The sequence below is a fragment of the Gigantopelta aegis genome, chromosome 4 (assembly GCF_016097555.1).
Source record: "Gigantopelta aegis isolate Gae_Host chromosome 4, Gae_host_genome, whole genome shotgun sequence".
NCBI classification, from domain to species: domain Eukaryota; kingdom Metazoa; phylum Mollusca; class Gastropoda; order Neomphalida; family Peltospiridae; genus Gigantopelta; species Gigantopelta aegis.
In genome coordinates, this window is record NC_054702.1 from 106,708,621 (window position 1) to 106,736,528 (window position 27,908).

General features: G+C 38.8%; 1 protein-coding gene across 1 annotated transcript; it reads right to left on the bottom strand.

The window, feature by feature from the left end:
• Positions 1-1,092: 1,092 nt before the first annotated feature.
• LOC121371685 lies at positions 1,093-27,350 on the bottom strand. The gene is made up of 8 exons (XM_041497757.1): positions 27,206-27,350; positions 23,606-23,702; positions 22,397-22,586; positions 22,071-22,177; positions 19,099-19,266; positions 9,548-9,685; positions 2,840-2,974; positions 1,093-2,231 (listed from the first exon to the last, which is right to left on the bottom strand). Exons 1-8 carry the CDS (start codon positions 27,316-27,318, stop codon positions 2,100-2,102), a joined length of 1,080 nt encoding a protein of 359 aa, XP_041353691.1. The 5' UTR covers positions 27,319-27,350; the 3' UTR covers positions 1,093-2,099.
• Positions 27,351-27,908: the final 558 nt, after the last annotated feature.

Genomic DNA, 27,908 nt, shown 5'->3' on the forward strand with positions numbered 1-27,908 from the left:
AGGATAGCACATACCACGGCCTTTGATATATGTCATGGTGTACCGTTTGGAACAACAAATAGCCGACTGGGCTCACCAACGGGGATCGATTCCACACATCAAGTGAGCACTTTACCACTGAGCTGTCCCGCACCCATGGTGCCCACAAGTTAACTGTTCATGGATACACATTCTTATTACCATTTGTTTCAACACATTGACATTCCTCATTATTTCTCTCATTCTTGCATATACAAGATTGAACTGAGAAATTCATGTGGAAAATGTTTATTAACAAAAAGTGGAGCCAACTCTAATGTGATGTTAGCCAGAGTACTCTGCGATTCACAGACCTAGACAGACATTTGGGCAGTTATGATCTTTGCCTACCGTGTAGTAGTCCGCCATTCCGTGTTTTCGCTGTAGTTATCTCTGGTTGCAGAGAGCAATAATAACTGCCCAGATGTCTGTCTAGGTCTTGAACGGCAGAGTACTCGAGCTATTTTGAAATTTATCAAGTCATCATTCAGTTTGAACAAAAACTGGTATCTTTTGTTTTAAAATTTTATTTGTTAAATTCCACAATCCAACAAGAAGATTTTGGAGGAAACGTTATTTCTATATTTTAATAGTTCAAATTTGGTACACTTGCAGTATGCGGCTTGATGATCGAAAGGAAGGAAAGGGAAAGGAAATGGTTTATTTAACAATGCACTCAACACATTTTATTTATGGCTATATGGCGTCGGACATATGGTCAAGTACCACACATATTGAGGGAGGAAACCCGCTGTCGCCACTTCATGGGCTACTCTTTTCGAGTAGCAACAAGGGATCTTTTATATGCACCATCCCATAGACACAGCCTTTGATGTACCAGTCATGGTGCACTGGCTGGAGTGAGAAATAGCCCAATGGGTCCACTGATGGGGATCGATCCCAAACTGACAGCGCATCAAGCAAGTGCTGTACCACTGGGCTAGGCCTCGCCCACTTGGTGATCGAGGTCACCAGATAAGTTTCAGATATTTTTTTTCATTAAAGCCTGCATTATGTTATCTTGGTAATTTGAAGTGTTTTATTTAATTTAACACATGAAATTAACACAGCAAGTATGACAATAGTTTATTTATGACAAAATACAAAAAAAGTTACTTTTTCAGCCATATTTGTCCCTTTGTGTAAATTAATAATTTATTTCAACCCTTGAACTTGGCAAGCCTCATAAAATATTGAAATTTCCACCACTTTTTCTATCAAACATAGCCAAATATGGATTCTTGTATTCTTCATCAAGAAATAATTCCCAACAATGTTGATGGTTTCAACTTGGGACTGATATGATTAATTTTGTTTCAAGCCAAAAGCTGTCTTCACAACATCAGATGTATATATTTTCAGCAAAATCGTTGCTAAATGTATTTTTTCATATAAAACTTGGCAAAATTAGTTTTGTTGCAATGAATAATCACATTATTTTCTACAATGTCCAGCAACTTCTGAACAAAGAAATGCTTTTTTCTGTGCATGTAAGCATGTATAAAGTGTTTCTTTTTTAATCATTGGCTGTTAGATGTTAAGCACTTTGACAGTTCTGAAACACAGTCTTAGAGTAAAACTTTTCCATTTTTCCATTAGCATTGCTACAAGGGATCCTTTATATGCACTTTCCTACCACTACCTTTAATATACCATTTGTGGTCTATTGGTTGGGACAAAACACTCAAACATTGTGTCCTTCGAGAGGGTTCGATCCTGTGATCAAAGATCTTCTGACGAGCACCATTTAACGACTGAGCTAGATCCTGTCCTGTGAGACAGTATAATTTTAATACTTTGTGTTTGGTAAGTAGTATACTAGTGAACATGACAACTGTTCTGTTGTTTAGTCACTTTCATCATTACATGTGTTTAAATCGCTTAATTCAGCAAGGATCTATCTCCACATATCATATGTTCGATTTTATGTGTGTGGGTAATTTTTGGCATGCTTCCATCAGAGAACTGTTCAAGCACACCTGTCCAAGACAGACCCAGTTTTTCAAATGGTTTTCCTGAAGATAATGCTGTAAATAGTATAGAAACCACTGATTCTTGACTTCATCTCTTTTTGGCGGCAATCATGTTAATATCTTGACTGCATGAATACTATTGTCCAGACAACCAATAATGACTTCTTGAACACCATCGTTATCCAGATCAGCCACATCAATTGTGTTTACCCAGTCATCTGTGGTGTAGGATGAGATGGCCTGTAATGAAAAACACTTCTGTTGAGCACACATTCAAAATTTTCTAAACTGGAATTAGATGGTGTATAAGTGATGTAGTTCTTGGGTAAGACTGTCAGTTTTTTTCGGGAATACACTAAATAGTTACACACTATGATTATTCTGTTATTGCAAGACAAAGAACCTGTTGCCATCACATAGACTACTAACTAGGATCTTTTATGCACTTTCATACAGAAAGGACAAAATACCACAACCTTTAGTTGGAATAGGTAAAATCTGTTCGGATCCACCAAAGAAAGCAATCCTATGGTCTAAAGAATGAGAAAAGTTACTTGCTGATATGCAGGTTATTTTTCACTTCACAACAATAAAATGCACTGTGGGAAAGTTTAAACACTTTATCACTTTCATCAATTTATGCCTCTTGCTGCCTCTATCATGAGATTTCAATTTTCTGTTCTCTACATAATATTCAATTTTACTCAGAAAAAGCCATTTAATTATAATAAAATGATAATAAATTATTTTAAAATCTAAGCAAATATATACGATTCAAGATAAGTTAAGGTTGAATGTGTCTCCTACAGCTATCAAGTCAGAATAATATACTTTATTGTAATGCATACCTTTCCATCTTGGTAAAATGTAACTGCATTGAAGTGTCCAGCACAAGCTAGAATGTCTGTATTTGCATCAGGCTGTGGCACAGTGGCTAAGCGGGTGACTGGGCACTGGGCATGTGTAAACTCATCCAGTGTTACCTGGAAGAAAATGAATCTCTCTAAACGACTAAGACAAAATTAAGAAAAATCAAGATGGAAGGATTGTTTTATTTAACGATGTATTCAACACATTTTAATTACGTTTATATGGTGTCAGATATATGGTTAAAGACCAAAAATATTTTGGATGTGCTCATTTGTAAATATTTCTACTCTTTGTTATCATTTTTATTATCATTTTATACAGTGAAACTGAAAAAACACAAACAATATTTGGCCACAATTAGACCTGAACAATAATAGTTGACTTTTAGCTGTGTATAGTAGACTCCTCAAAATAATGACATAAAATACCAAGATTTATAACTACCAAGGCTTCTAGAATAAGGTAGCCCCAATGCCTGTGGCGAGTATTTTACACAGTAGGGCTAGTAAAATGTTTGTTCCACCTGCCCAACGGCAAGTACAAAAAACCCCAACAAAAAACAAATATCCCCAATCCTCGGCAGAAACGTTGCCATTTTATTCAATAATCTCATATCAAAATCTAACCATCATCAAAATACCATCTAAAAATTAATCTATTTACCAATTTAATTTCATTTACATCTAAGCTGAATAGACAAAAATTCTTGTAGACATGCTGTTTACACTGATACTCAATGATTTGCTATTCTAAGTAACACACTGTAGGTGTAATGCATACAGAAAAAGAAAGAAAGAATTGTTTTATTTAACAACGCACTCAACACATTTTATTTATGGTTATATGGAGTCGGACATGTGGTTAAGGACCACAAAGATATTGAGAGAGGAAACACGTTGTCGCCACTTAATGGGCTACTCCCGTAATGCATATGGAAACCAGTCAAATAAGTACTCCAAATTAGTTTCCATTGCTGATAAGTTAACATTTTGTAATGAAACTGATCTAAACATACATATACAGTTAAGTACTTTTAGAATGAACACCTTACAACAAATTACCGGTTAGAACGAACTGATTGTAACGTCCCGATCCCCCCCCCCCCCCATATAGTATTAATAAATTTTAATGTATAAAAAGAACTATGTATAGCGAATTAACTGTTAAAATGAACCAATTTGAAAATAGTGAATTTCAGTGTAAATTAGCGAACCTATCATAATTGTTTTGGATCTTATTTGGATCTTATCAATCAGTAACATCAATGGCAATGCATCAAAAATGACTATACTGATAAAGATCTGTCAGATAACGTCCGCATGTAGTTACGTAGTCGATTGGCATCAATTAAGGGAGTAATGTATTGAACAATTAACAGTATGTTCTCACTTCACTGCTATTATTTGCTTGTTTAAGTCCCTATCGCATCCTTGACATTTAGCTGGTATCCAACAATAAGACTGACACATGCAACTCACTTGCATCTTATCAATCAGTAGCATTAACGGTAATGCATCCAAAATGACTGTACTGATAAGTCCAATCAGATAACATCCACTTGTCTTTACGCAGTAGACTGGTATCAATTAAGGGATTAATATATTGAGCAATTAACCGTCTGTTCTCACTTCACTGCTATTGTGTGCTTAAGTGCCGTATTCAACAATAAGACTGACACATGCAACTCACTATACAGTCATTGTAATTAGCGTTAAATAATAAGATATTTTGTTTTGAAGGTAGGTAACACAAATATGGGTCCAAGTCTTAATTTCGTTATTTATGATAGTAGCACAGTAAGATTTGACATGAGTATGTGACAATGTTCTTGCTATGGATTGACAGCAGTGAAGGCATTTTCGTCACCAAACAGTGTCACACGAGGGTGCTGAAATCAGTACCTTGTGTGGCCACCAGCAGCAGCAATCACTGCATGACATCTCCTTGGCATAGACTGAATGAGTCTCTGAATCCGGGCACGTGGAATCCTAGCCCATTCTTCCTGCAGTGCATGTGACAGTTGCGGAAGCGTACACGTCTGTTCAGTTCGTCCCATAGATGTTCAATGGGGTTGAGATCTGGCGATCTTGATGGCCATGGCAGCACATTAATGTTCTCATTCTGCAGGAAATCCATTGTTACACGTGCCATATGTGGCCTGGCATTGTTCTGCTGAAAGAGTTCTCTCTGTTGATCCAAAATGGGAAGCATGTGATGACGAAGAATTTCATCCCAGTAGTTTACAGCTGTCAGGTTGCCTTGTATGAACACAAGTTCACTTCTGCAGGTGTATGAGACGGCTCCCCACATCATGACACTCCCTCCAACGAATCTGTCAACTTGGACGACACAGTTGTTGGCAAAACGTTCATTGTGGCATCTGTAAACACATTGTCATCCATCACGTTGCTGTAGAAGGAAACGTGACTCGTCACTGAACCATACTGGCCACCAGTTAACCAAGTTCCACCCTTCTACATTCGTGCACCAGCGAACACATAAATGTCAATGTTGATGTTGCAGGACGGGGCCAACATATGGTCTCCTAGCCAGTAAACCAGCTTCTCAAAGTCGGTTCCGAATGGTTTGTGCAGACACCCTTCTCAAACAGGTATGTGTCCAGCAGTGTTCGTTGCTGTGGCAGTTTGGTGATGCAAGTACAGAACCCGGATGTAGCGATCTTGTGCTGCAGTTGTTATGCGAGGTCTTCCACTTCTGGGCCAGTCTTCAGCTGATTGAAACTGCTGGTACCTGTCCCAGAGATGTGAAATGGTGCTCTGATGGACGTTCATGTGGCGTGCGATGGCTGACTGCAATTCACCTAACTGGAGGCGGGCTATTGCAATGTTTCGATTCGGCAGGCTTAGTCTTAGCATCTTGTAACTCGACTATGTCGAAATGGAAATGAGGCATCATTGCAAGCATTGCAGCTTTAAATACCCATCACTATCCCAATCTTTTCTCTGAGTTTCACATGGATTTGCCAAAATCTGACCATTTCACTCCGATTTTCTTCAATTGTCGCACAACGTGCCACAATGTGCATTAAAAAAAATTAGGGTGCATTTGTGCATGCTGTCCAATTCCAGAAACATTAATAAACATGGTCATTCAGCAACATTGTACAAAACGATATTTTGCAAAATCAAACACTTTTCTTCTTTCCCTATCACCTAGGCGTTTCTTTTTTGACAGAGTATATTATGAAATGTTGAACAGTATTCGGTAAATGCACAATCATGATGGACAGCAATCATCACATAAGAGAAAAGTGTTTGATCTAGATACATAATTCCAAATTATATCAGCTATTGAATCTGGCCGAAAATCAAAGAAAGATATAGCAGCTGAATTTGATATTCCACTCTACCATTCTGAAGCAAAGGGAAACAATATTAACAAAATGTCATTCAGTTTAGCATGGGAAGAAAAAGAATTTGCACATAGGAATTTCAAGATATCGACGACGCCCTCTTTGAGTGGTTCAAGTCGGCATGCACCATCAACATCGTCCTCGGTGGACCGATTCTCATGCAGAAAGCTAATGAACTTGCAGATCAGCTTGGCCAACACAATTGTAAGTCCATCACTGCATAGACTGAACGTTTCAAACAAAGGAGAGGTTATTATTGCATGGCGAAAGTTCTGCAGTTGACCCTGAAGATGTTGGCAACTGGCTGACTTCCCAACTACCACATTATTTAGTTGAATTTCATCCCGATGACATCTTCAATGCATACGAAACTCAACTTTTTTTTATAAACTGGTTCCTCAAAGAACACTACAGCTGAAAGGTGAAAAGTGCGAGGGTGGGAGAAAAATCAAAAGACTGAATAACTGTTCTGTTGCTGCAAACATGACAGGGACAGAAAAACTGAAATTGCTAGTCATTGGAAAATCTGCAAAAGGCCGGTGTTTGAAGAATGTTAGAAGTTTACCATTGGAGTATAAGTCCAATTAGAAGGCATGTATGACATGGGCTGTTTACTGAATGGGTTCAGCCACTTGATAAAACCATGATAAAGGAAAAATGAAAAATTCAATTGCTTGTTGACAACTGTCCTGTTCATCCCAAAATACCCGGACTGAAAAGTGTAACCCTGGCTTTCCTACCACAAAATAGGTGAATACATAGAAAATTCAGCCGATGGACCAGAGTTGTCAACCTGTGACAATTCTTAGGCGTTAGAAAATTAGAAGTCAGGGACTGCAGGCTCTTGGTCAGGTCCAGGTCCCAAGCCCTGATCAAGGGATCTATGGGGCTAATCACCCTGGGTAAAACAGGGCGATTGTTTGTTAGTTGAAGCCCAAAATGGAGATATCTAAAAATCGAGCAAGTGCAGGTTTTAGTCATTATTACGCTTAATGTTAAACCATATAAGTCGGTCATAAGTAGTGATTGTTGGTACAGCACAGAGGGCAGACTTCATATGCTGTATTACTACTAGTAGGTAACTAATACAGAGACCCTGCACATAATTCCATTCAGCTCCAAAATACAAACCACCATTATAAAATAGTTTATTTTTAAAAAGCGTGAGATTGTAGTAGCATTGCGTGAGAGTGTGATCTTTCTTACAAATGTGTGAGACTCAAGCCAAATGCGTGACAGTTGACAGGTATGATGGACCAAGGTATTATTTCCAACTTGAAGCAATATTATAGGCGTGACATCATGATCAACATAATAAAAGCTTACGACAGGCAAGATGAGCACTCCGTTTCTATCATGACGGTTATTAACATGGCCCATCGAGCTTGGCGTCATGTGACAGTGTCATGCATAGTGAACTGTTTTTCTAAGGGCGGTTTCAAGAATACTGTTTCCAGTGACAGCCAGAAGAGTTCCAATGACGAGGATGACAATACACCACTATCTACCCTTCAGGCAGTGTGTAACGAACTTGTGTCAACAATACCGGTCTCAGACGACATCACATTAGACAACTATCTGACCGCTGATGAAGATATCGTTATTACTGAGCAGCCGACTGACATTATTAAAGATAAACATGATGGTGTGCACATGGATTCTGACACAGAGATGGAAGATACACTGGAGACTGAGGAGACTTGTGTATGCACACCACCTACTGTGAGTGCATTGGATACGATAACACTGTTTTCCCAAAGTAAAGTCGATGTCGCTATGCCTGTGTTTCATTCTATTGCCGACATCGCTACAGCCCTGCAGGCTATAAGACCAACACTCACTAAGCAGACAAAAATAAGCAACTTTGTTTCAAAACATGACTGACAAAAACTCCTTTGATTCAATATGCTGTATTTATTTGCATATTTGCTTGTATTGGTGACAATAAATGAAATATAAAAAAAACCCACCCCACTAATTCTTGTGTTTATTGTACTGTATAATACTTTATTTTCGCGTGGAATTTATTTTCGCGTTTTTCACGTGTGAATGAAATTCGTGAAAATATATTCCACTCGAAAATAAACTTTTTATAAAGGCCGACAAAAAAAAATAAAAATATGTAGTCTCGTTCAACTATACCACATAAGTTTCCGATGCACGAGGCTAGTAGTAACAAAGCAGTGCTCCCTCCTGTCACGGAACAAACCACAAAACACAAAAGCTGTTTAAAACAAGAACACGATTGTAAGTACATACATGATAATAAAACAATACTAACACTAAAAAGCTTTATGCTGTTTTCCTTCGCATGTGTTAGCGATCAGTTCATCGGACAGAGTCTACACGTGTTCAATGACGGAAGTAAACATGCATTATCACAGTATATTAAAAATGTGGAAGTGAAAAAATCCGGACTGGGCTATGTTCAGATGTTTCACAATTTTATTTTTATTTTTGGCCTGTTAGCCAATCACAAACCGTTTTGAACTAGTATTTTGACAGCAATAAATATTGTTTCAATCAAACTTAAGTTACTGAGTACTAGTAGCTTGTGCCTTCAAATTTCGTTTCGTCCGTTTTCGGTTTTTGTTTTTATAACAATTATAAGGACAATAAAATCTTGATTGGTTAAAGCAGGAAAACTATTGTTTTATGTGTATAGCACTCACGTGTACATGTAGGATTAGTTCTACAGATTAGCGTAACAACCAGCAAAACTAAGTTCCGTTTTCAAAACAAAATTATTGACATCTGGACTTCGTTTTTTTTATTGATGGGGATTGGGAGATTCACGAATATAAATGTTCGCGAATTGACCCATTTTCATTAAATCGCGAAAATTTGATCCCGCGAAAATAAAGTATTCTACAGTATTTAAATTTGAAAAATCGAAAATGGCCGACTTCGTGAATGAAAACGGCTACGTTGTGTAAATGTTTACAATGAACTACTGCTATAATGAACCAATGTTCCTGGTCCCTTGCAGTTTGCTATAATATAGTGAAACCCCTCTAAACTGGACACATATGGGACCGATATAAAATGTCCAGTCTTAATAGGTGTCCGGCTTATGGGGGTTCGCATCCTTTCTTGACGATATCTCCAACAGTTGATTTTCCTACACTAAAGTTTTCACTTAGTGACCTGGGAGTTTTATCATTTGGCCCGAATGTGAAGATTTGCTCTTGCACTGAGGAGGAATTTGACCTCCTCCTCCAATAAAGGTTACAGGACAACTGCCAATTATTAACATCGACATGTGGGTCCAAACACTATCTCTCATTGTCTCTTTAAGACAGAATTTACTTACAGCAAAGTTATACAAGATGTAAACTGCACCTGTAGCTGTGCCCAGAGCCACCTGTTGGCCATCTTTAAAACTAACATTCTCATTCACCTGCGGTGTGGAACCCACTTTGCTTGCTGGTACAAACTTGCCTTGTGTCATCTACAAGTAAATAAACATGGTAAGTATTGAACATTACTCAAATTAATATGGTATTCATGATGAAAGAACAACTTCCATCACAAATCTGTCATCATACCTTTCTCTTAGAAACAAGGTCTATTTTATTAGCATGCATGTTTTGATGTCAGTCCAAGTGGCGTATCCTTGACAACAAAGCGAGAAAGAAAAACTGGGAGATCGTCAGTTTTGACAATAATCATAAAATTCTAGAAACATCTGAAAATTAATTCCCAAGGTTTTTTCAATTAACAACATTTGTTCTCAACAACATCCTGTGAATGTTCCAGTTTTATGTGAACTGGTACAAACAGTAAAAGGTTAACTACATAATCATATAAAGTGAAAATGAGACCAAATTTTTTTTTGCCAAGTAATAGTCAAATATAGGGAAATCACATTATGTATGCTTTCATTTCCAATTAAGGAAATTTCCATTTGATAAAATCAATGAAAATCCTGCAATGAAATAACTTTTTGATGATGCTATGTAATGGTGTACTGAAAATGATCATGAATGATGTCAAGTAATGAATAATGAAGTGAATTCAAAATTAAAGGGTAAAGCTGCTGTCGTTTGCCAAATCAAATGGTTACTGAAGTTGACTTTGATTAATGTATTTCAGCATTAAAGGCGCTCTGTCACAGATGGTTGACCTAATTAATGACCTAACAAAGTATTATTTGAAAATATACACATTTGATTTGTCACTAAAAGTACTTTATTTAAAATTCTACATAACTACCATAACCCACTTATTACTAATATTTTGTAAAAATAATTGAATTATGTCGACGGTCCATAATTCAGGAAAAAATAACGGCTATTTGGAGAGAAGAGGTGTGATGTATTATTTTTGTAGTCACGTGATGGGCAATCCCTGAATAACCACAGTGTCAAAACGATTTGCCACGGTCGTGTAACGAGAACGCTTGACCGTCATCTGTTATTAATAAGTTATAAAAAATTATATAAACATGTACTGAATGATAATAAATTTATACATTAATTTATTTTAGCAACAGAAGCATTTTAAACAGCGATGATCCCAATTAGTTAGGCCTTTGCATGTACAAGTAAATTTATCGTTTGTTGTATGCGGAAAAATCTAAATACCGCATTCATTTTTCACTTTGTCAAATTTATTACTGTATAAAATATGCCATAACCCCATGGGTAATTACAGATGGCTTGGGATAGGAATTATTACATTTTTAAAGAAGACTGTGAACTAGACAGTGTTTATATACAAAGTGGCTATATATACGACGGCCATGTATATGGCCTCCACTAACGAGGGCTGCCTATAAACACAACAAAAATGTATACAAGCGGTAAATAAGTATTTGATTGATCAATATTGCTGAACCACTTGCAACAGGAGGAATACATACTAAGTACAAACAGGGGAATGGGGGTTGAATATGAATCTAGCGGACCCTTGTGTGTATGTTTTCCATAGACACCTACCCAGTGTTTCTGCCGGAAAGAAATTTTTGGGTATGGCGCTATGAAATTAAATATTTACAATGTGTTTGCTGAATGCAACAACAGTCGATAGGGGGTATGGGGGGCCTCCCCCAGAAATAAAATGGGTTAGGTGAAGGATTAGGGTTATTAAAATCATACAATAATAATAAAGAGTCATTAATTTTGTCAAAAGGTTAACTTAAATTTTTTAAATCTGCAATAAAATTTGGATATGGCGCCATACCCATTTTACCCTGCTACCATATATGAATAGCGTAATATTGCCCCTACAGTACTATAATAATAATAATAAATGATTGAATGGGCTTGTAACTGGAAGCAGTCAGATGGAAACATGTTATCTGTTTTCGAACTGTCAATGTGCCATTATAATTACAGATATGTATAATTAATAACTATGATTCGGTAACAGTACATGTAGTTAACAGTTTAGCTAGTTTCGCAGATCGGTACGGTTAGTGACTATAATAATAATAATAATAATTGAATGAATGAATAAATGAATGAATGGGCTTGTAACTGGAAGCAGTCGGAAGGAAACGTGTTATCTGTTTTCAAACTGTCAATGTGCCATTATAATTACAGATATGTATAATTAATAACTATGATTCGGTAACAGTAGTTAACAGTTTAGCTAGTTTCGCAGATCGGTACGGTTAGTGACTTAAATATTGCGGCATTCTCAGAATTATTATTATTATTATTATTATTTTAAATTATATATTAGCCACAAACTGCCGTTTAATTGTAAACAACTGGAAGCAAATTGGTAGTGCATCAGCAACTACGCTTAAAGTGGTGACCAATCACTATCCGTATAGTAATGGTACAGTTGATAAACAAATAGACAAAGCTTCATTTTCTAGTAACGCAGGACATTATGTTGTGTATTAAAGCAAAAATGATTGTGCCACAATGTTTTTTTGTCGGTGCAGGCACAAACCCATCTTCTTGCACAAGCAATTTTTTTTAATACATTTTTCGGGGAACATGTCTCGACCCCTCACTGTAAACTTCATTCGCCTCCATGTAGACCCCCCTCCCCATGCTAAAATCCCTGTACACGCGTCTGCAGTGGTAATGTGTACGGAGCTCCGTAAAAAAAAAAAAAAAAACCCAACAAAAAACCAACAACAAAGTAAACAACAAAATAACCCTCGCCCCCCCCCCCCCCCAAATAAATAAAATAAAAATTAATAATAATAATCGCTTGCTCAACCCCTGCTTAAGCAAATTTTGTTTTCTGTTTTTTGCCCCGATAATTGTCCGTAGGAGCGTGTCATCCCCTGTAAACGTTGCTCACCTCAGTCTAGACCCCTCTTGCTAAAATTCCTACACACGCGCCCGCAGTGGTTCTGTGTATGATAGCTCCGTAAAAATACAAAACAAAAAAAGCACTCAATAATAACCAAAAAAATAAATAATAATAAACCAAAAAAATTAAATAAATAAAACAAATAATAATAATAACAAACAAAAATCGTGAGTTTATGTTCCAACTATTTATTACTTTATTTCAGCGTATTCGCCGGGTTTTTTTTAGGGGGGGGGGGGGGGGGGGTTTGGTCAAGAAATAATATTTGAAATTATTTTAAAGTCTCAATACATGGCGGTCGTGCACTGTATATAAAATTCAAAGGTACTTTACATGGCTGTCACATATATAGCCTCATCAATACTCGGTTTTGTCATATGTTTTAAGACTCCTGATAAAAGAGTTCCAATTTTAAAAAATAAAGCTGCTCACAGGTTGTAATGGGATTCCCTCAATCATGGTTCAATTAAAATGTTTTGGGTGATACAATAGCAAGGTTTGGTATTCCAAATTAATGTAGAGAAATAAGGCCCACTAAATTTGTGACTGAGCACCTTTAATTCAATAAAAAGCTAATTTGAAAACAGTATGCTTTTTGTTGATGAACTAAATGAACAAGAGTACCGGTGAGGTACATGATACGCCCGTCAGGAGTTTGATTGAAAACCATAGATATTAATGAATGTTACAAGTATGATTCAATTCTAAATATTAAATATTTACTGTTATGTGCAGTAGACCATGAAAAGTAAGTCACAGTGACCTAGTAATTGTATGTGACACACCACCATCCCAAGTTGTTCCTACATGTGAGGTTTGATGGTCCTGTATGCAAGATATGATCCAGACAAGGATTTACTGTTACGTAGCAGTAAACCATGAAAAGTAGGTCACAGTGACCTAGTAATAGTATGTGACACACTGCCATCCCAAGGTGTTCCTACATGTGAGGTTTGATGGTCCTGCATGCAAGAATGGAGAAAACTTGAGGTGTTTTCTCTTTTATAGATAAATTACCTGTCCTCAAACAAGTGCACTCCTCCCACACAGCTAGTAGTCTGGTCCAAACATCCCAAAAGCCAATGGGATGGCCTAAATTCTTCTACTGTATGCTCTCTCTAGTTCCGGTCACATGGCTGTAACTTCCTTCTTTTTCTCTGAGCACATCGCATGGAGAACAGGAAGCGGGGAGGCTCGGGTGGGAAGAAATTCTTGAGGACAGGTAATGTATCCATAAAAGAGAAAACACCTCTTTTCAACATTACCGGTCCTCAAACAAGTGCAGCATTCAACAGAAGGCAATGAAAAAGAAAGAAAGAAATGTTTTATTTAACGACGCACTCAACACATAGAGTCTGACAAGTGGTAAGCCCGTCAAAGACCAATGCAGGTGAAGTTAGTAACAACAACTGGAAAAGATGGCATCCATCAGCAATGGCAGGCATGGCTCCTAGAAACCAATGGAACTGGAGTCGGTAAACCACATCTCATGCTGGTTCTGATAGGGTGGGAAGACGTAGCTACCAGGGATGCAGGTGTTAGGTAACCTCCCAATGAACTGGAGAGTTAATAAAAACAAGCAACAATGTTATGGGTGCATCCATTAGAACATTGAACTTAACAGGCCCGTAAGTGTTTTCTGTCCTGTACACCAAAAAACTGTTAGCCCAATATGGAAACATATGACCAATTGCAGTGCAAAGGCAAATGTTATCCAGACAACAGTTCTGGCACCAGTGCTTGAAAAGTGCAAGGAACAAAAGTCTAAGCAAGTCCTCAGGTTCAGTGGTCATCTCTTTGTGCAGTCCAGGAATCCGACGGCAACATCAGCGGCGACGAGGACAGTCTGTGTGAACCAGAGCTTGCGCTGTAACCAATGGACCCAGAGGATGAAATCCCTCAACATCTTCAGTAGATACATCAAGCAGATAGTAGGTGGCAAAAATTGAGTCTGTGGCCAAAACAAACGTCCTGTGCAGATACTGAAAAAGTACTGGTAACATGTGTGTTGCAGTGCAGCGACATCGTGGCAGCAAGGGCACATAGGTCAGGTGGGTTAACTGCCGACAGTGAAGGTAATCCCTCAACATGGGAAGAGCACAGGATTGTAGACTGAATCCAGGTAGATACCATGTTCTGGTGAGGTCATTCAAGTGGCTCTGGTTGTATGAGAAGAACAGACACTTTCGACGGTGTCGAAAAGACCTCGTTCTCTCAATGTAGTGCTTGAGGGCTCGAACAGGACATAATGACAAGTATGCAGCACTTGATCAAGATACTGGACTTGAACCGCAACATGTCCATTGGCTCGTAAGGTGTTTTGGACAAAGCCCTCATAACAAGGATCAGGTCCCATTTTCATGGACGAAAAAGTTGACCTGGTCGGTGTGTTTGAAACCCATCGTGTGAAACTCAAGCAGCATTGTCAGCATGGTACCAGTAGCTGAATCATGAATCATCGGCTATGGTGGAGTCCTTGAGTTTCAATGGTGACTGGAGATTACAGCAAGAAGTCTGTGAACACAAACAGTCTGAGGTTTCAGGTGTAGCCTAATGCACCATCGGTGAAAGCACAACCACCAGACATTTTATACAGCAGCAGTGGATGCCCATAGCACTGTCAGTATCGCTGCCGTGGTCGTAAAACTGAACATGTTGCACGTCAAACCCTCGGAAATAAGGTCCACACATGTAGTATAATGATATAGGAGGAAGCCAACCCAATCGTGTAGTAGTAAAGAATCTGGATATGCGAGACGTATGAGGTCAAGATACCACAAGTCGCCTGGCTGTGGTCGGAGCAATAAGGAGCAGTCAACAGCAAATTCTTGAACCAGCTGGAGTACTTATGGGAGCAGTACTGGTGGAGGGAACACAGAAGCAGCCAGCAGCCAGACTGTCCCAACTGAAGACCAGTGCGTCGAGATCAAGAGCTTCTGGAAATGGAACCGGTGAGATGTACGACCGCAGCTGACACTGGAATGTGTCGTGAACAGGTCGACGTGTCGTGTCCAAAGCTTGTGGCACCCCCCTCCTGACCCCCAGAAGGCTTCAGGGTTGAGCTTCCACTCAGTGGCTTGCAGAGTACATGGTCAGGACAACATGTCAGCCAGAACATGTGACCCCCTAGAATAGATGGCTCTGATGTGCAGCAGGATCGTCTACCAAATCAATCAGGCAATGGGTGCACCGGAGAAGGCTGCTGGAATGTGTTCCACCCGATTGATTGAAGATGTAGCTATCACGTTGTCAGTGGCTACCATGAGCTGACGGAATCAACTGCTGACGGCAATGACAGACTGTGTTGAAAAAAGGCAAGGCAAGCTAACACGGTGATGTGAAAACCTGCCTAGTCTGAAGACTAGTTGACGAGTGTTGAAATGAGCTCCCCAACCTTCCAGTGGTACACTGATAAACAGATGGCGAGTTGCACGAAACGGTCTCAAAGAGACACTGGCTAAAACATTCGATGGAACTAGCTACCAATGAAAACTGGACTGAAGGTTGTTGAGAAGGCTGAACAGCAATCTGGGATTGTTCAACGTGAAGACTTGACAGCGACAAATGTAGACAACCATGAGGATCATAGCAGGAGCTGACAGCAAGAAACCCAACAGGCCTTGTCAAAATTTGAATGTCAAAGGTTTGGCCAGGACAATGAATACAGCAGACTGAAACTTGTCTCATCTGACGGAGGGAACCTGGACTAGTCCCAGGTGCATACGCAGCCAGGCTCAAATAAATCAATGACTTAGTAATGAATGCAACCATTGAAGACGTAGCAAGAACTGAAGTATGGAGTCAACATGAACAGCTAACGTCATCATGCTATGGCACTTCATGAGACAATAGTGCAGTGATGCAGGAACTGGGACATCGGAGCAGTGATCCTGTTAAACAGTCAAGAGCCACCGACGTCGAAGCGGGCCGCTATGCTATATTCCTGATAGACGTGGATGTGAAACAACGCAAAAACCAAACCGCTAGTATCCACAGCCATCACACCACCCGATGCGAAACAGCAGCAAAGACAATCTTCTCAGCATCAGACAGGAACGCTGGCATGGACAACAGTGAACGTCAGTGGGTTGATAATCCGCAATAGACCGTAGTAGCGGAAGTAGCGATTAACTTGCAACACCACCGGATGTAGTGATCGACCTGCCAAATATCTCAGTAACTTCATCGAGCAACAGACAGACTGATGCACAGGGTCCCAACACAATTGACGTGTCCAGCATTCTGTTTTCAGCACCAACCCAGAACGTTTGTAACTTCGAACCGATGACATCAAGCGAAACCCCCATGATGACGTCCCACAACTGGTTGCGTGGCAAAGACCGTGTAGTGAGGTTTACCGCAACTCACTGAATTGCTATGGTAACCTAGACAGAAGCTGTAACTAGAACTACAGCTGTAAAAGCAACCCGAACAGAAGGTGTGAGGTAAAGGTATCGTCTGTCCACCCCAACAGCGACGAACTGACGATCAACAATGTATATGGAAAAACAAGCCGTCTTGATCATCGGAACGGGATCCTTCGTGCAGAAACAACGGTAACATCTCATAACAGCAGCAAGGCAACTGCACATCGTCATATGAACTGCAGACTCTGTATCGTCAACCACAGATGGGGCTGGAACATCATGTGGAAAATCACTTAGAATGCGAGCACAAGCAAGACAATCGGAGGTACTGGCAGCCGGTGGAGACCCGGACCGTGGACAGTCCTGTCGGGATCCATCAGAAGCCTTGGAGCCGAAGATCAGTGACAATGGTCTGTGGGACCTGTGATAGGCTGTGGAGACCAACTGCGTGCACGGCACCAATGAGACAAAGACTCCTTAGACCGGTCATGAGAGGACTATGAAGAACGCCGGCCCAGTGAATCCACTGAAGTCCCTTCCATGGTAGCCGCAGACGATGTAGACGGCAAGATCAAAGCCACAGGATTAACAGCATCAGGAATCATCAAGGCAGGTGATGTCTGGATAGGGCCGGAACAGGTGTCGCTAGAACCGCCACTAGACCCTCCCTGAAGCCGCAGCAACATCGTCGACAATCAACAGTGAGATGACCGAGATCGGAGCTGTCAGAATCTCCGCCTTCTTCGCTCATGGAGGCCACAACCTTCACATAAGTGGCAAATTCGTTAGAGAAACTGATACATCTGGCATCCTCCTCGCATGGCACATGACAACCTGAACAAAGTTCATGCAGGTCATCCCCCGCCTTGAACTTTTGACATCGTGAACAGGATGGAACAAGTTGAACAAAACTGACATCCGACAGCCGTGATGCATCGAACCATGGAAGGTCCCATCGGTCCCATGAAATCCGATTGTCAAGACTGCATGAGCAGTGTCTTCTCTCAAAGTGGCCTATAGAAAGCAGTGAACAGGCATGCTGATCGGTTGAGCTGGAAATACTGGCTGCCCATAGTGCCCAGATCGTGTACGGTTCCATCGGAAGCTCTGGAATCAGTATCAGCTGGAGATTAGTCAGTGATCCGTGTGGTCCGTGGGAAGCCGTGATAACCGGCTGTAGTCCCGGCTCTGATGAGACTAGGAACCCATTGATTATCACAAGACGAAGAGGAAGAGTATCGAACCGGCGTAGCCGCTGGAACCTGTATCATGGTAACCGCAGACATAGTAGACAGCAAAGTCGTCAGTCAGGAATCAATAGAGGAGGTGAAGGCTGGGCTGTGACTGAACAGGTGTCACTGTCTCTTGTAACATCGTTGGTAACATTGTCTTCAGGATTTCTGCAAATGAGTCAGCAATGGATGGTGGAATTGCTGAAACCGGCGCCGTCAACATCTCCACTTTCTTCATGCGGGTAGCCACCACTCACAGGTAAGCAGCAAACTCTGTTGACATAGACCCAAACAAAATTCACATCTCGCATCTTCTTCACAAGAGACTTCGACATCCGGGACAAAGTTCAAGCATGTCTCCCCCAGCTTTGAATGTCTTGCATCGAAGACACGACTTGACAAGTTTCACCGAGCTAGAATCCGACATGATAATTTCAAACTGTGAAATTGAAAGAAAAAACCATAAGTCTGAACAAGTCCGGTTTACAAAAATCACCATATTGCAAGTGGCGGCCACACCTTGTTAACCGGCACACACAAGAAGTAAACTTTGAATTATGCCAAAATAAATACACTGTCAGGTTCTAATAATATGTAGGAAGAATTCCCCACATAATACAAGCAATAAAGATCAGAAAAAACGATAAATGACTCCGAATAAATAAGAGCCAAATAAAAAGATGTCTGAACCAAAGAGCAAAGGAAAAATGAAGGAAGTTACAGTCATGTGACCGGAACTAGAGAGAGCATACAGTAGAAGAATTTAGGCCATCCCATTGGCTTTTGGGATGTTCAGACCAAACAACTAGCTGTGTGGGGGGAGTGCACTTGTTTGAGGACAGGTAATGTTGAAAAGAAAAAAGTTAACAATGGAAGGACGGACAACACCATACCATTAATAGAATTTGACTACATATTTGCCTATTAAATTGCTAATTATTTTAGGAATCCAGCTTAAGTTATGGTCAAAGGCAATACATTACACTCACTGCTGTTACTACAGCTGGAACTTTCATCGTCATGACAATGGAGCCCTGAAGTATCACATGGATGTGTTGGGTGTCATCAGCAGCAATGACATAGTTGCAGGTTTTCCCACTCTGATCTGTCAAGTTTGTCGTTAACAAACACTGGACGTTCACACTTAATGCAGGACTCTGTGAAGACAGAACAGATATTGGTGAACTTGATGGTAAAACATTTACTGCTGTTATCAACTCTGCGTAATGTAACATCTTAGCAGGGCAATGTTTCATATTAACCATCTTACTGTTCACATGTCGGTTACGCAATAAAAACAAAAAGGTGTTTTATTTAATGACACCACTAGAGCACATTGATTATTAAATATTGGCTATTGGATGTCAAGCATTTAGTTATTCTGACATATAGTCTTAGAGAGATAACCTGCTGCACTTTTTCATTAGGATCAAGGCAGAGTTCGACAAATCCGCTAGCCCGACGCCCGTGGCTAGTGGTTTTTAAGTTCGGGCTAGTGAGAAACGCAAAACCACTAGCCCCTGCGGGCTAGTGGTTTCCCCCCTCCTCTCGTCATCGCTCGATCGTGGGTTTTTTTCTTTCTTTCTTTCTTTTTCTCTCAGCTGAAATTTCGTTTAATAAATTTGATTGTGACATTTGTCATCGAATAATATCAACAACGCAATCAGTATATAATAATAATCCACTTGAGATAGGTCTGCAAACTGCAGTAACATGCTATCTCTACATCGTCACAGTTACAGCATGCATTGTTTACCTTTCCCTTTCAAGTTTCTGGCACAGGAAATAAAGTCTAATGACATGCGTGTTTTGATTGGTTAGACACGTCACGTGGTAGTTAATCTCGCACATATGTTTTAGGCTAAGAACTTGGAAATCACCAATCGCGACGACAGGTTAATCTCAATCAAGTAAACCCCAGCCGTGCTTTGAATTTCAGTGTTTGTTTTATTTACCTATTGTTTTATAATTTAACACTTCGCTAACATGTGGTTATCGGCAATCAGGAAAACAATTTACTTTAATGGTAACCGCATATGCAATGACTCGCCACTCGGCTTGGCCTATTACGTCTAGCGGTTTGGATAATACGTCACAGCTGCCGATACAAGATAATACCTTTTTTGTTCATCAATTAACAACGGATTAGATGTCGCCGTTATATTCTTTTGATATCGGTCTGACACGAGATAATACCCTGTATTTGGCACCACCGTTCCTGGCGACATAAATAGTAGGCCCTAAATATATAACCAACTACCAAATACACTGAACCATCTATTACCGTGTGTCACACTGTCGTACCCTCATTTAAATTTAATTATTTTGATAGTGTGTTTAGATACCAACCAAGAGTTTGCTCAATTATTTTTCCCCGGGGGGAGGGCAAAAACGAAAACGGGACAATGACGATGGATCACACTTGACAAAAGACAAAACGTACGACACGACAAAAAACTGAAAGTTACAACATGATTTAACTTTTAAGTGTTTGTTTTATTTTACTGTTATACTTGTAAATGTGTAATGTTACAAAAATTATATAAAAATCCAGTTATAATTGAATCAGGAATTTGGGCTAGTGCTTTATCTTGGTGGGCTAGTGGTTTTCACAAACCCACTAGCCCTGTGGCTAGTGACTTTTCAAAATATTTGTCATACTCTGATCAAGGGATCTTTTATATGCACCATCCCATAAACTGGATAGCATGTATCACAGCCTTTGATATACCAGTCGTGGTGCACTGGCTGAATGAGAAATAGCCCAATGGGCCCACTGACGGGGATCAATCCCAAACTGACCATGCATCAAGCGAGCGCTTTACCACAGCTTGATTGGATTGCTTGGTTATGTCAAAAGTTCACTTACGAATACCTCCTATTAGAAGAATTTTACCTATAGTCTCAAATACTTGTACTACCAATAAGGTAAAACAATAAACACACAACATAGCCAACTGCTACGAAACAAATAACAAAGTTTGTTTTGTTATCATTCCAAAATAGAATTTGGACGTGTTTCTCACTCAGTACTGCTTTCTATTTTTAACTGGCCAATCAAAATAAGGGACACTGTTCTGTAAAGTTCCAATAAACGTCAACCACACAGACGATAGCTATTTTCAGTATTAGCATACAGGAACAAAACAGTTGAGACATTTTTGCTTGAGTGTTGACTGAACCACATCTGGGATTAAATTCATTAATAATGTGTGCCATGGAGTCACCCGTGGATAGGTTTAAAATATGTGTAATTGCAGCGCTCATCAGTAGTCGCTCACAATGGGATACTATTAAGTGTTAAACTACTAAGATTGGCGACAATCACTTTTCGCACCCTTGTTTTGGCTTCGTACACAATAAATATAGCATATTTTACCGTAATTTCTTAATCACAAGCTTTTCTTCAAACACATTCAGGTACATTAGTAATATTTAAAAAAAAAAATCAATAGTAATTTTGCATTGGAATATTTTCAGAATTCTTAAAACGGAAAACTTTACTTTTTGTGCATACCCAGTTTATGGTTATTGTAAGGAGATGCAAAGTGATGTCATTGGTATACTGACATCATGCAAATTCAAAATCAGATACATTATTCGCCACATTAAAATAAAAACTGTTCTACTAACCTTGACCCCTGTCACAATTCTATAACAACCAGACAACGCTGTTTACAGGTCTGTTGTTGGATTTTTTTCCATAATTCTTGACAAAATATTAAGTTTATGTTTTAAAAATTGACAGAAATAAAAAGGTACCTTTTGTCAAATATATCATATTAAAAAATTAGTTGGATATGTTTTATTTATTGCATACAAGGCCAAAACCTGGGTGCGAGAAGTGACTGTCATCGGCCGTAATACTTTTCAATATTGCAAACATTTACTCCCACGAATAACAACCGTTTTACAGTATGCAATTGTCAACATGAGGAAAAGCGGTGAAGTAAATAATTACCCTTCTGAGTTGTGTGTTATTGAGATTAATCCGCCAGAGATCACAGGACGGAAGCACAGCACTGATCACTCCAGAGTCATTGCTTGTGATTATGCTGATAGAACCAACTGAAAAACAGACAACAAATTTACACTGACATTTTGTTTCGAGTGAGATAAAAGGAAACAACTCATACTGAAGAAACATGCACCTCAAAGCTTGTAAAGTTGGCTCTATCTATTGCTTGTACTTTCAAACATAATGAACACCGTGCCTGGGTATTTAAAAATGAACAAGTCATTCATTTTTGCAATGCCTGCTGTCTGAAGCAGGAGATGTCTGCGTACCTGAGTCGTGGCTCACTTGTAGACAATTGATGCTGTTGCCAGACACACTCTGACGACTAAGAATCTGCTGATTACAAAATATTGTCAAAATGCCTTTCGAGTCGCCAACAATGAGGTCTTTGTGGTAGAACTTAGTGATGTCATGTATCGTCATCGTCTGTACCGGCCCACTTTTAGTTTCTAGTGTCAGCTATAAAGAAAGAGATATGCATGTTAATAAAATAAACTTTCAGCCATCCCAACTTGTATAAATGTAGATTTTTAATTTCTTTCATACTTTATTTTCATTTGTTACTTTAGTATAAAGATTCAAAAATTTTAAACACAAATTACTTTTCATTTTGAATTCTAAATCCCAAATTTGCATTTCCCAAAACCAAACCAAATAACTTCCTGCTGGGTCAAAGTTTGAGGTGCACCAAACTTTTGATAGAGAAATTAATACCACAAGTCCTATGATTGGTGATAAATGTGTGTTGGTTGTAAAAAAAAAAATGTTTTCATCTGGGCAAAACATTTATGCAATTTTATTTAATCTTGCCTTGTGTTTGAAACATGTATGGTGTAGCTATAAAAAAAACTACTCAAATTTTGTGCGAAACTAGGAGATGCTACCCATTAACTTTGAAATGAGCAACATGACCCCAATGTTTTCTTATTCACTTTAAGCATGAGGGGTGGTAGTATTTATATCTGTGGTGTTTATGTCGATTGATATGCTGCAGGTAGGAGTTTTAGCCACATGTTACTATTGTTGTCTATGGGATTGGATTTGATAGCATACACCCTGCAACTAATTGAAAAAAACTAATAATAATAGAAAAAAATAATGATTTTTCTATTGCTCATCACATTTAAACACAAGGCACAAATCTTATTGGTCATCATACTCAAACTCGACTCAAAAAGTAGTTTTATCACAAACACATAAAACTGTTAACTCTTATTTATTTTGAATAGGTGTCATTTTGTTATATTAAGCCACTTGTTGAAGTTTTCCTTGTTACCCTGCCGTATGACCATAAATCCCCCCACCCCCCAAAAACAAATCTCCATGGGTCTAGGCCAAATGGCCTTGCCCGCTTATTTGTAAAATTCAAGGCCTGCTCTTATAAGAATTGCATATTGCATTTGGGCAATGAATCTAAACCTGCAGCATGTATCTCTGTTTTAAAATAAAGCTATTGTGATAAAAGACAGTAACTCTACCTGAGGCCCACCACTGACTGGAGTCCCACTAGCTGACAACTCGTATATTCTGATAACACCATCTTCACCACCAACCACCACAGTCAGACCACTCTGGCTAGAAATCAAGAATTTAAGTTAGTGAAGTACATGTATCTCAACATAACAGTGAAATAAAGTAATATTTGTTTGATAACACATAACAGCAAACCTTTAAACTTGTGTTGGGAATTGGTGGATTTTTATAATCAGTTTGCACCAACCAATTAGAGCTGGGTGGTATTAGCATTTCAGGTTTGTTATCGGGATTTTGGGGGTAATTTACATTGGTAATCAGTATTGACAAAAACCAAATACCTATACCAATATCCAGCATTTTTTGTAGGGTATACTTGACTCTAAGGCATGCTGCATGATGTTTTATGAAATACTCTTCCAGAAGTATGTGACATAATTAAACTGACGTCAAGACGAGGGCGTTATACCGTAACAGATGTCATGTTGTTAGATTACATCATATCGATCCACCCCTCTTGAAGAGTATTCCAAAAGCAAGCAAAATGGCAGACGGCAGAAAACTGCATGTATTTTGCCCTATGTGATCTCAGCAAAGTTGATATCGGTGACATCGTTACAGTCTTGTATGTGGAATTTGTGTCACTGTAATGTTTTTTATTCACTATTTGTGTCAGGACAAAATTTGGGGGAATCTAACAGTATATACTTTGTTTAAGTGATACCTCATTTGCATACAAAATCCTAATCGTTTACTTATAAGTCACTTATACTTGAAAAGTATTAACGACTTATACTTCACTTATAAGTGAAAAATAAAAGTCATTTCGGTAACGGTAATTAAAGGTAGGAGAGTAATTTATCGTAGTTATTAACAATTTGGTTAGGACTTTAGGTTTTCCCCCCAAATAAAATAATGACAATCCTTTAACTCATGCAGAAGCTGTAACAAGAGTTAAATACTGCTTTAAGTTTAACTTGTACAATGCAATATTTTCTTGTCTCTTCTTACTCCTAAAATGTAAAATCTTTACAAGTTACAGCTAACAGTAGCATGGGTCCATGGTGATTCGAGGTACTTAATATATTTTAAAAGTGCTTTGTAATTTTATTATAATTATTAGTTGAAGAAACTTTTTAATTGTTACTTAAACCAACAATGCTGAAAAATCTACATATTTGATACAATCAGAAGTACACACGTGTTTACAATCGGCCTACCCCCACTCACTGAACAAACAAAAAAAACTATTGAGTCGTGTTATTTACTATTTTCAAGTATCAAAGTGTCAAAACAATAAAGTACAGTTGAATCCCGTTGGCTCAAACCCCGTCAGTGCTCAAGAAAGTGTTCGATCCATCGGGTAGTTTGACTGAACCATTTGGTCAACATCGGATATTTCTGTAACATCAGTTAGAAAGTTGAATTAGATACATATTATTTTGGTAACTGTAAACTTAATTTTTTTTTATCAAGGTGTTATATAGCAAAATATCAGAGTGAAAGAATTTATTATAAATTACTCCGATTGTGTGATGCAGAAGCCCTTGTCGGTATTAATTAAAAGTGTGGTTGCTGAAGTGATGACAGCTGAGAAACTCTCCCAGTGTTTCATTTAAAACTAGTCTTGAAGACGTGTTCAGAGTAATGCTTCACGCCGAGGCCATTTTGTACACTAATTGTTTGATTGGTATCACGGTTTATCGAACAGGTACCGTAACACTAGCTGTACTTGAAAGATTATTACCGATAGCCGCTTAACACACAACATGACAGGTATGGTAAAGAAAGGATTGCATGGCTATTGTTGCGATTCTCCAATTCATCTATAGCTCATTCCGCCTACATTGTTGGTCCTTTTCGGTGGTTTTTCGGGACTTCGTTTTTTGTTAGAGCGTTGCGGTGTGATAGACCCTTCCAAGGTCAAACTATTCACTGGTATAAACGTAATGCCTATAGTGGCGTTAAAAATGGAAAATGACGAACCGCACATGCGTGTTACGATACTTTTGCAAACGCATGCGCCTGAACGCAGTTACAAACGTTGCACTCTTTCCTGTTTACTGGAGGGTGTTTCACTTTTGTTTACTAGAATGGATTTGTTTTACATCCACATTGTTGATTTTTTACGTTAATTGATTGCAATCTATTTTGTTTCACGTATCGTAGCTGAAAAATGTGGAATAGTATTTCTGTAAATATCGTATTTGTGTTTTTGTCATTAGATGAACACAGTTTGGGATGTTGATGGTATATAAATAGGTCAATTTAAAAGAATTTTTATTTAAAGGAAGGGACAATTAAGGCATTTGGCCTGGTATGCATATTTAACGAGTACACCCTCTGGCGAGCTGGTGGTTACGGAATGAGCAGGCTTAGAACTAGAGAAACACAATCTACCTGGTTTTTGCGGGATGATAAATAGTCATACATTGCAATGTTCTGTAATAATACACATCCCAGTTAGCCAGCAATAAGTATATCCAGCACTATATATATTATTTTTCAATACAAAATAAAATACCATTGTCAAAGTGGCTATACAACAAGTCGAAATAATTAACAATGTTTTGTCCATGCATTAACCTACGTACTGAAATGATACACAGTGTTTTCTTAGTTAATTGGTCTATGCTGTTAGTTGCTTCTACCTGTGATTCCTGATTGGCAGGTGTGTATTTGATTGGTAACCAGACGAGCCAATTAATTGACGCTGTCTAGACACAAAAATACATACCGGTATTGTGGAATATTACCTGTCGCCCCTAAAATGGTAATGGACATGGTTTATTACTGTAAATAGTTCTGTAAAACTATTGATTAAGTAGACTTTTCCATCTAAAACCACAGAACTGACCAATTATGTAGTCCCAAAGAAAATAAAATTATCACTTGGGTATCGTGGGTTGTCGTTTTCGCTCCAACGTAGCATATCAATAGGCCTAATAGTGTACATTTTTCCTTTGGATTATTTAACAGAGAAAAATACTATAACCCAATTTTGTTCCGTTAATGCAACTTGAAATATATTTAGTTAAATAGTTTGTTATATTATTACATCATTTATGCTGTTTTACAAGTCAGGTTGATCAATGAGAAGCACCTTGTCGAAAATTACTGCTTTTGTTTACACTGTACATACAGGAGATGGTCAGGAGCTGACGTCACTTCGCCCCAAGCTATCCCACTGGACGTCACAAAAACAAAACAAAATGGCTTCCCCCAGTTAGCAGGAATAATCATGGGTTTTTTATTATCTCTAAAATTACACATTTTTCATTTGCTAAAGTGTCAGTATGTGTTGGTGGTCCGGGTATGCATCTTTCCAACACAAAAGGCTCTTGTTTAAGTTGACCCTACCTTTAAGAACAGGCACAGTGTGGTACTTGTGACAAGTGCCTTGAAGTGGCAACATCGTGTGTGACTGTGTCGTATCCGGATGACTATAGATATATAATGGGGGCGAATCGACTCGGTACGAATAGGATTTAGGACGAACCAACCCCCTGGGTGAATTGGACTTAAGGGAAAAACAACACAGGGTTCGAAATGCCATGGTTTCAGGGCAAAACGACTCGGCATTCTGCAAGCGGTATTGAACTTACCGAAAAACAGTACCCACACATAAAACATTAAATCGTTCTTTTGCGTTGATGACCCATATTTGTTTTGATTCACTTAAGTTTGTTCTGGAACTACCTTCTCTTTTAAGTTTCATGATAAACTGCCCATTACGGAAGACTAACTAAACAAGTATGATAACTCTAATGCGATGTTCGTGGTTCCCTCACATCAAATGAATTTCTGTCGCAAATAATGTTAACTGTACAGTAGAATAGATCATGTGGGACCTGTGGGACCTATAACACGGCCACTGGCTTAGGAAGCGTATACATGTATTTATCCTATAACTTACCCATTTCATAAACCCAGGTGATAATTTACTTTATTATCCATATGGTTCAACATAAATGAGTTAATAATAATCATACGAAGCACACGTGTAATGACGTAATTTTGGAAAGCGACGTCATAACATGATGTTGCTTCTCCAGTCCTAGCTCAGACTGTGCACTTGAAATTTGATGTCATTTCGTCGTCACCTTCCAGTTGTGGCTGAAACATTTTGAGTTGGGTCTTGTTATTCATAAAGAAATCAACAATAATAATATGAATAATAAAGAAAGTATTATACTCGCGTGTGAGTCGTACTGATTTTACGAAACGCGTGTCAGGATTCATATATTACCCTCGCTCTCGCTCGGGTAAGCTCGTATAATAATCTCTATTTATTAATCCGGTTAATAA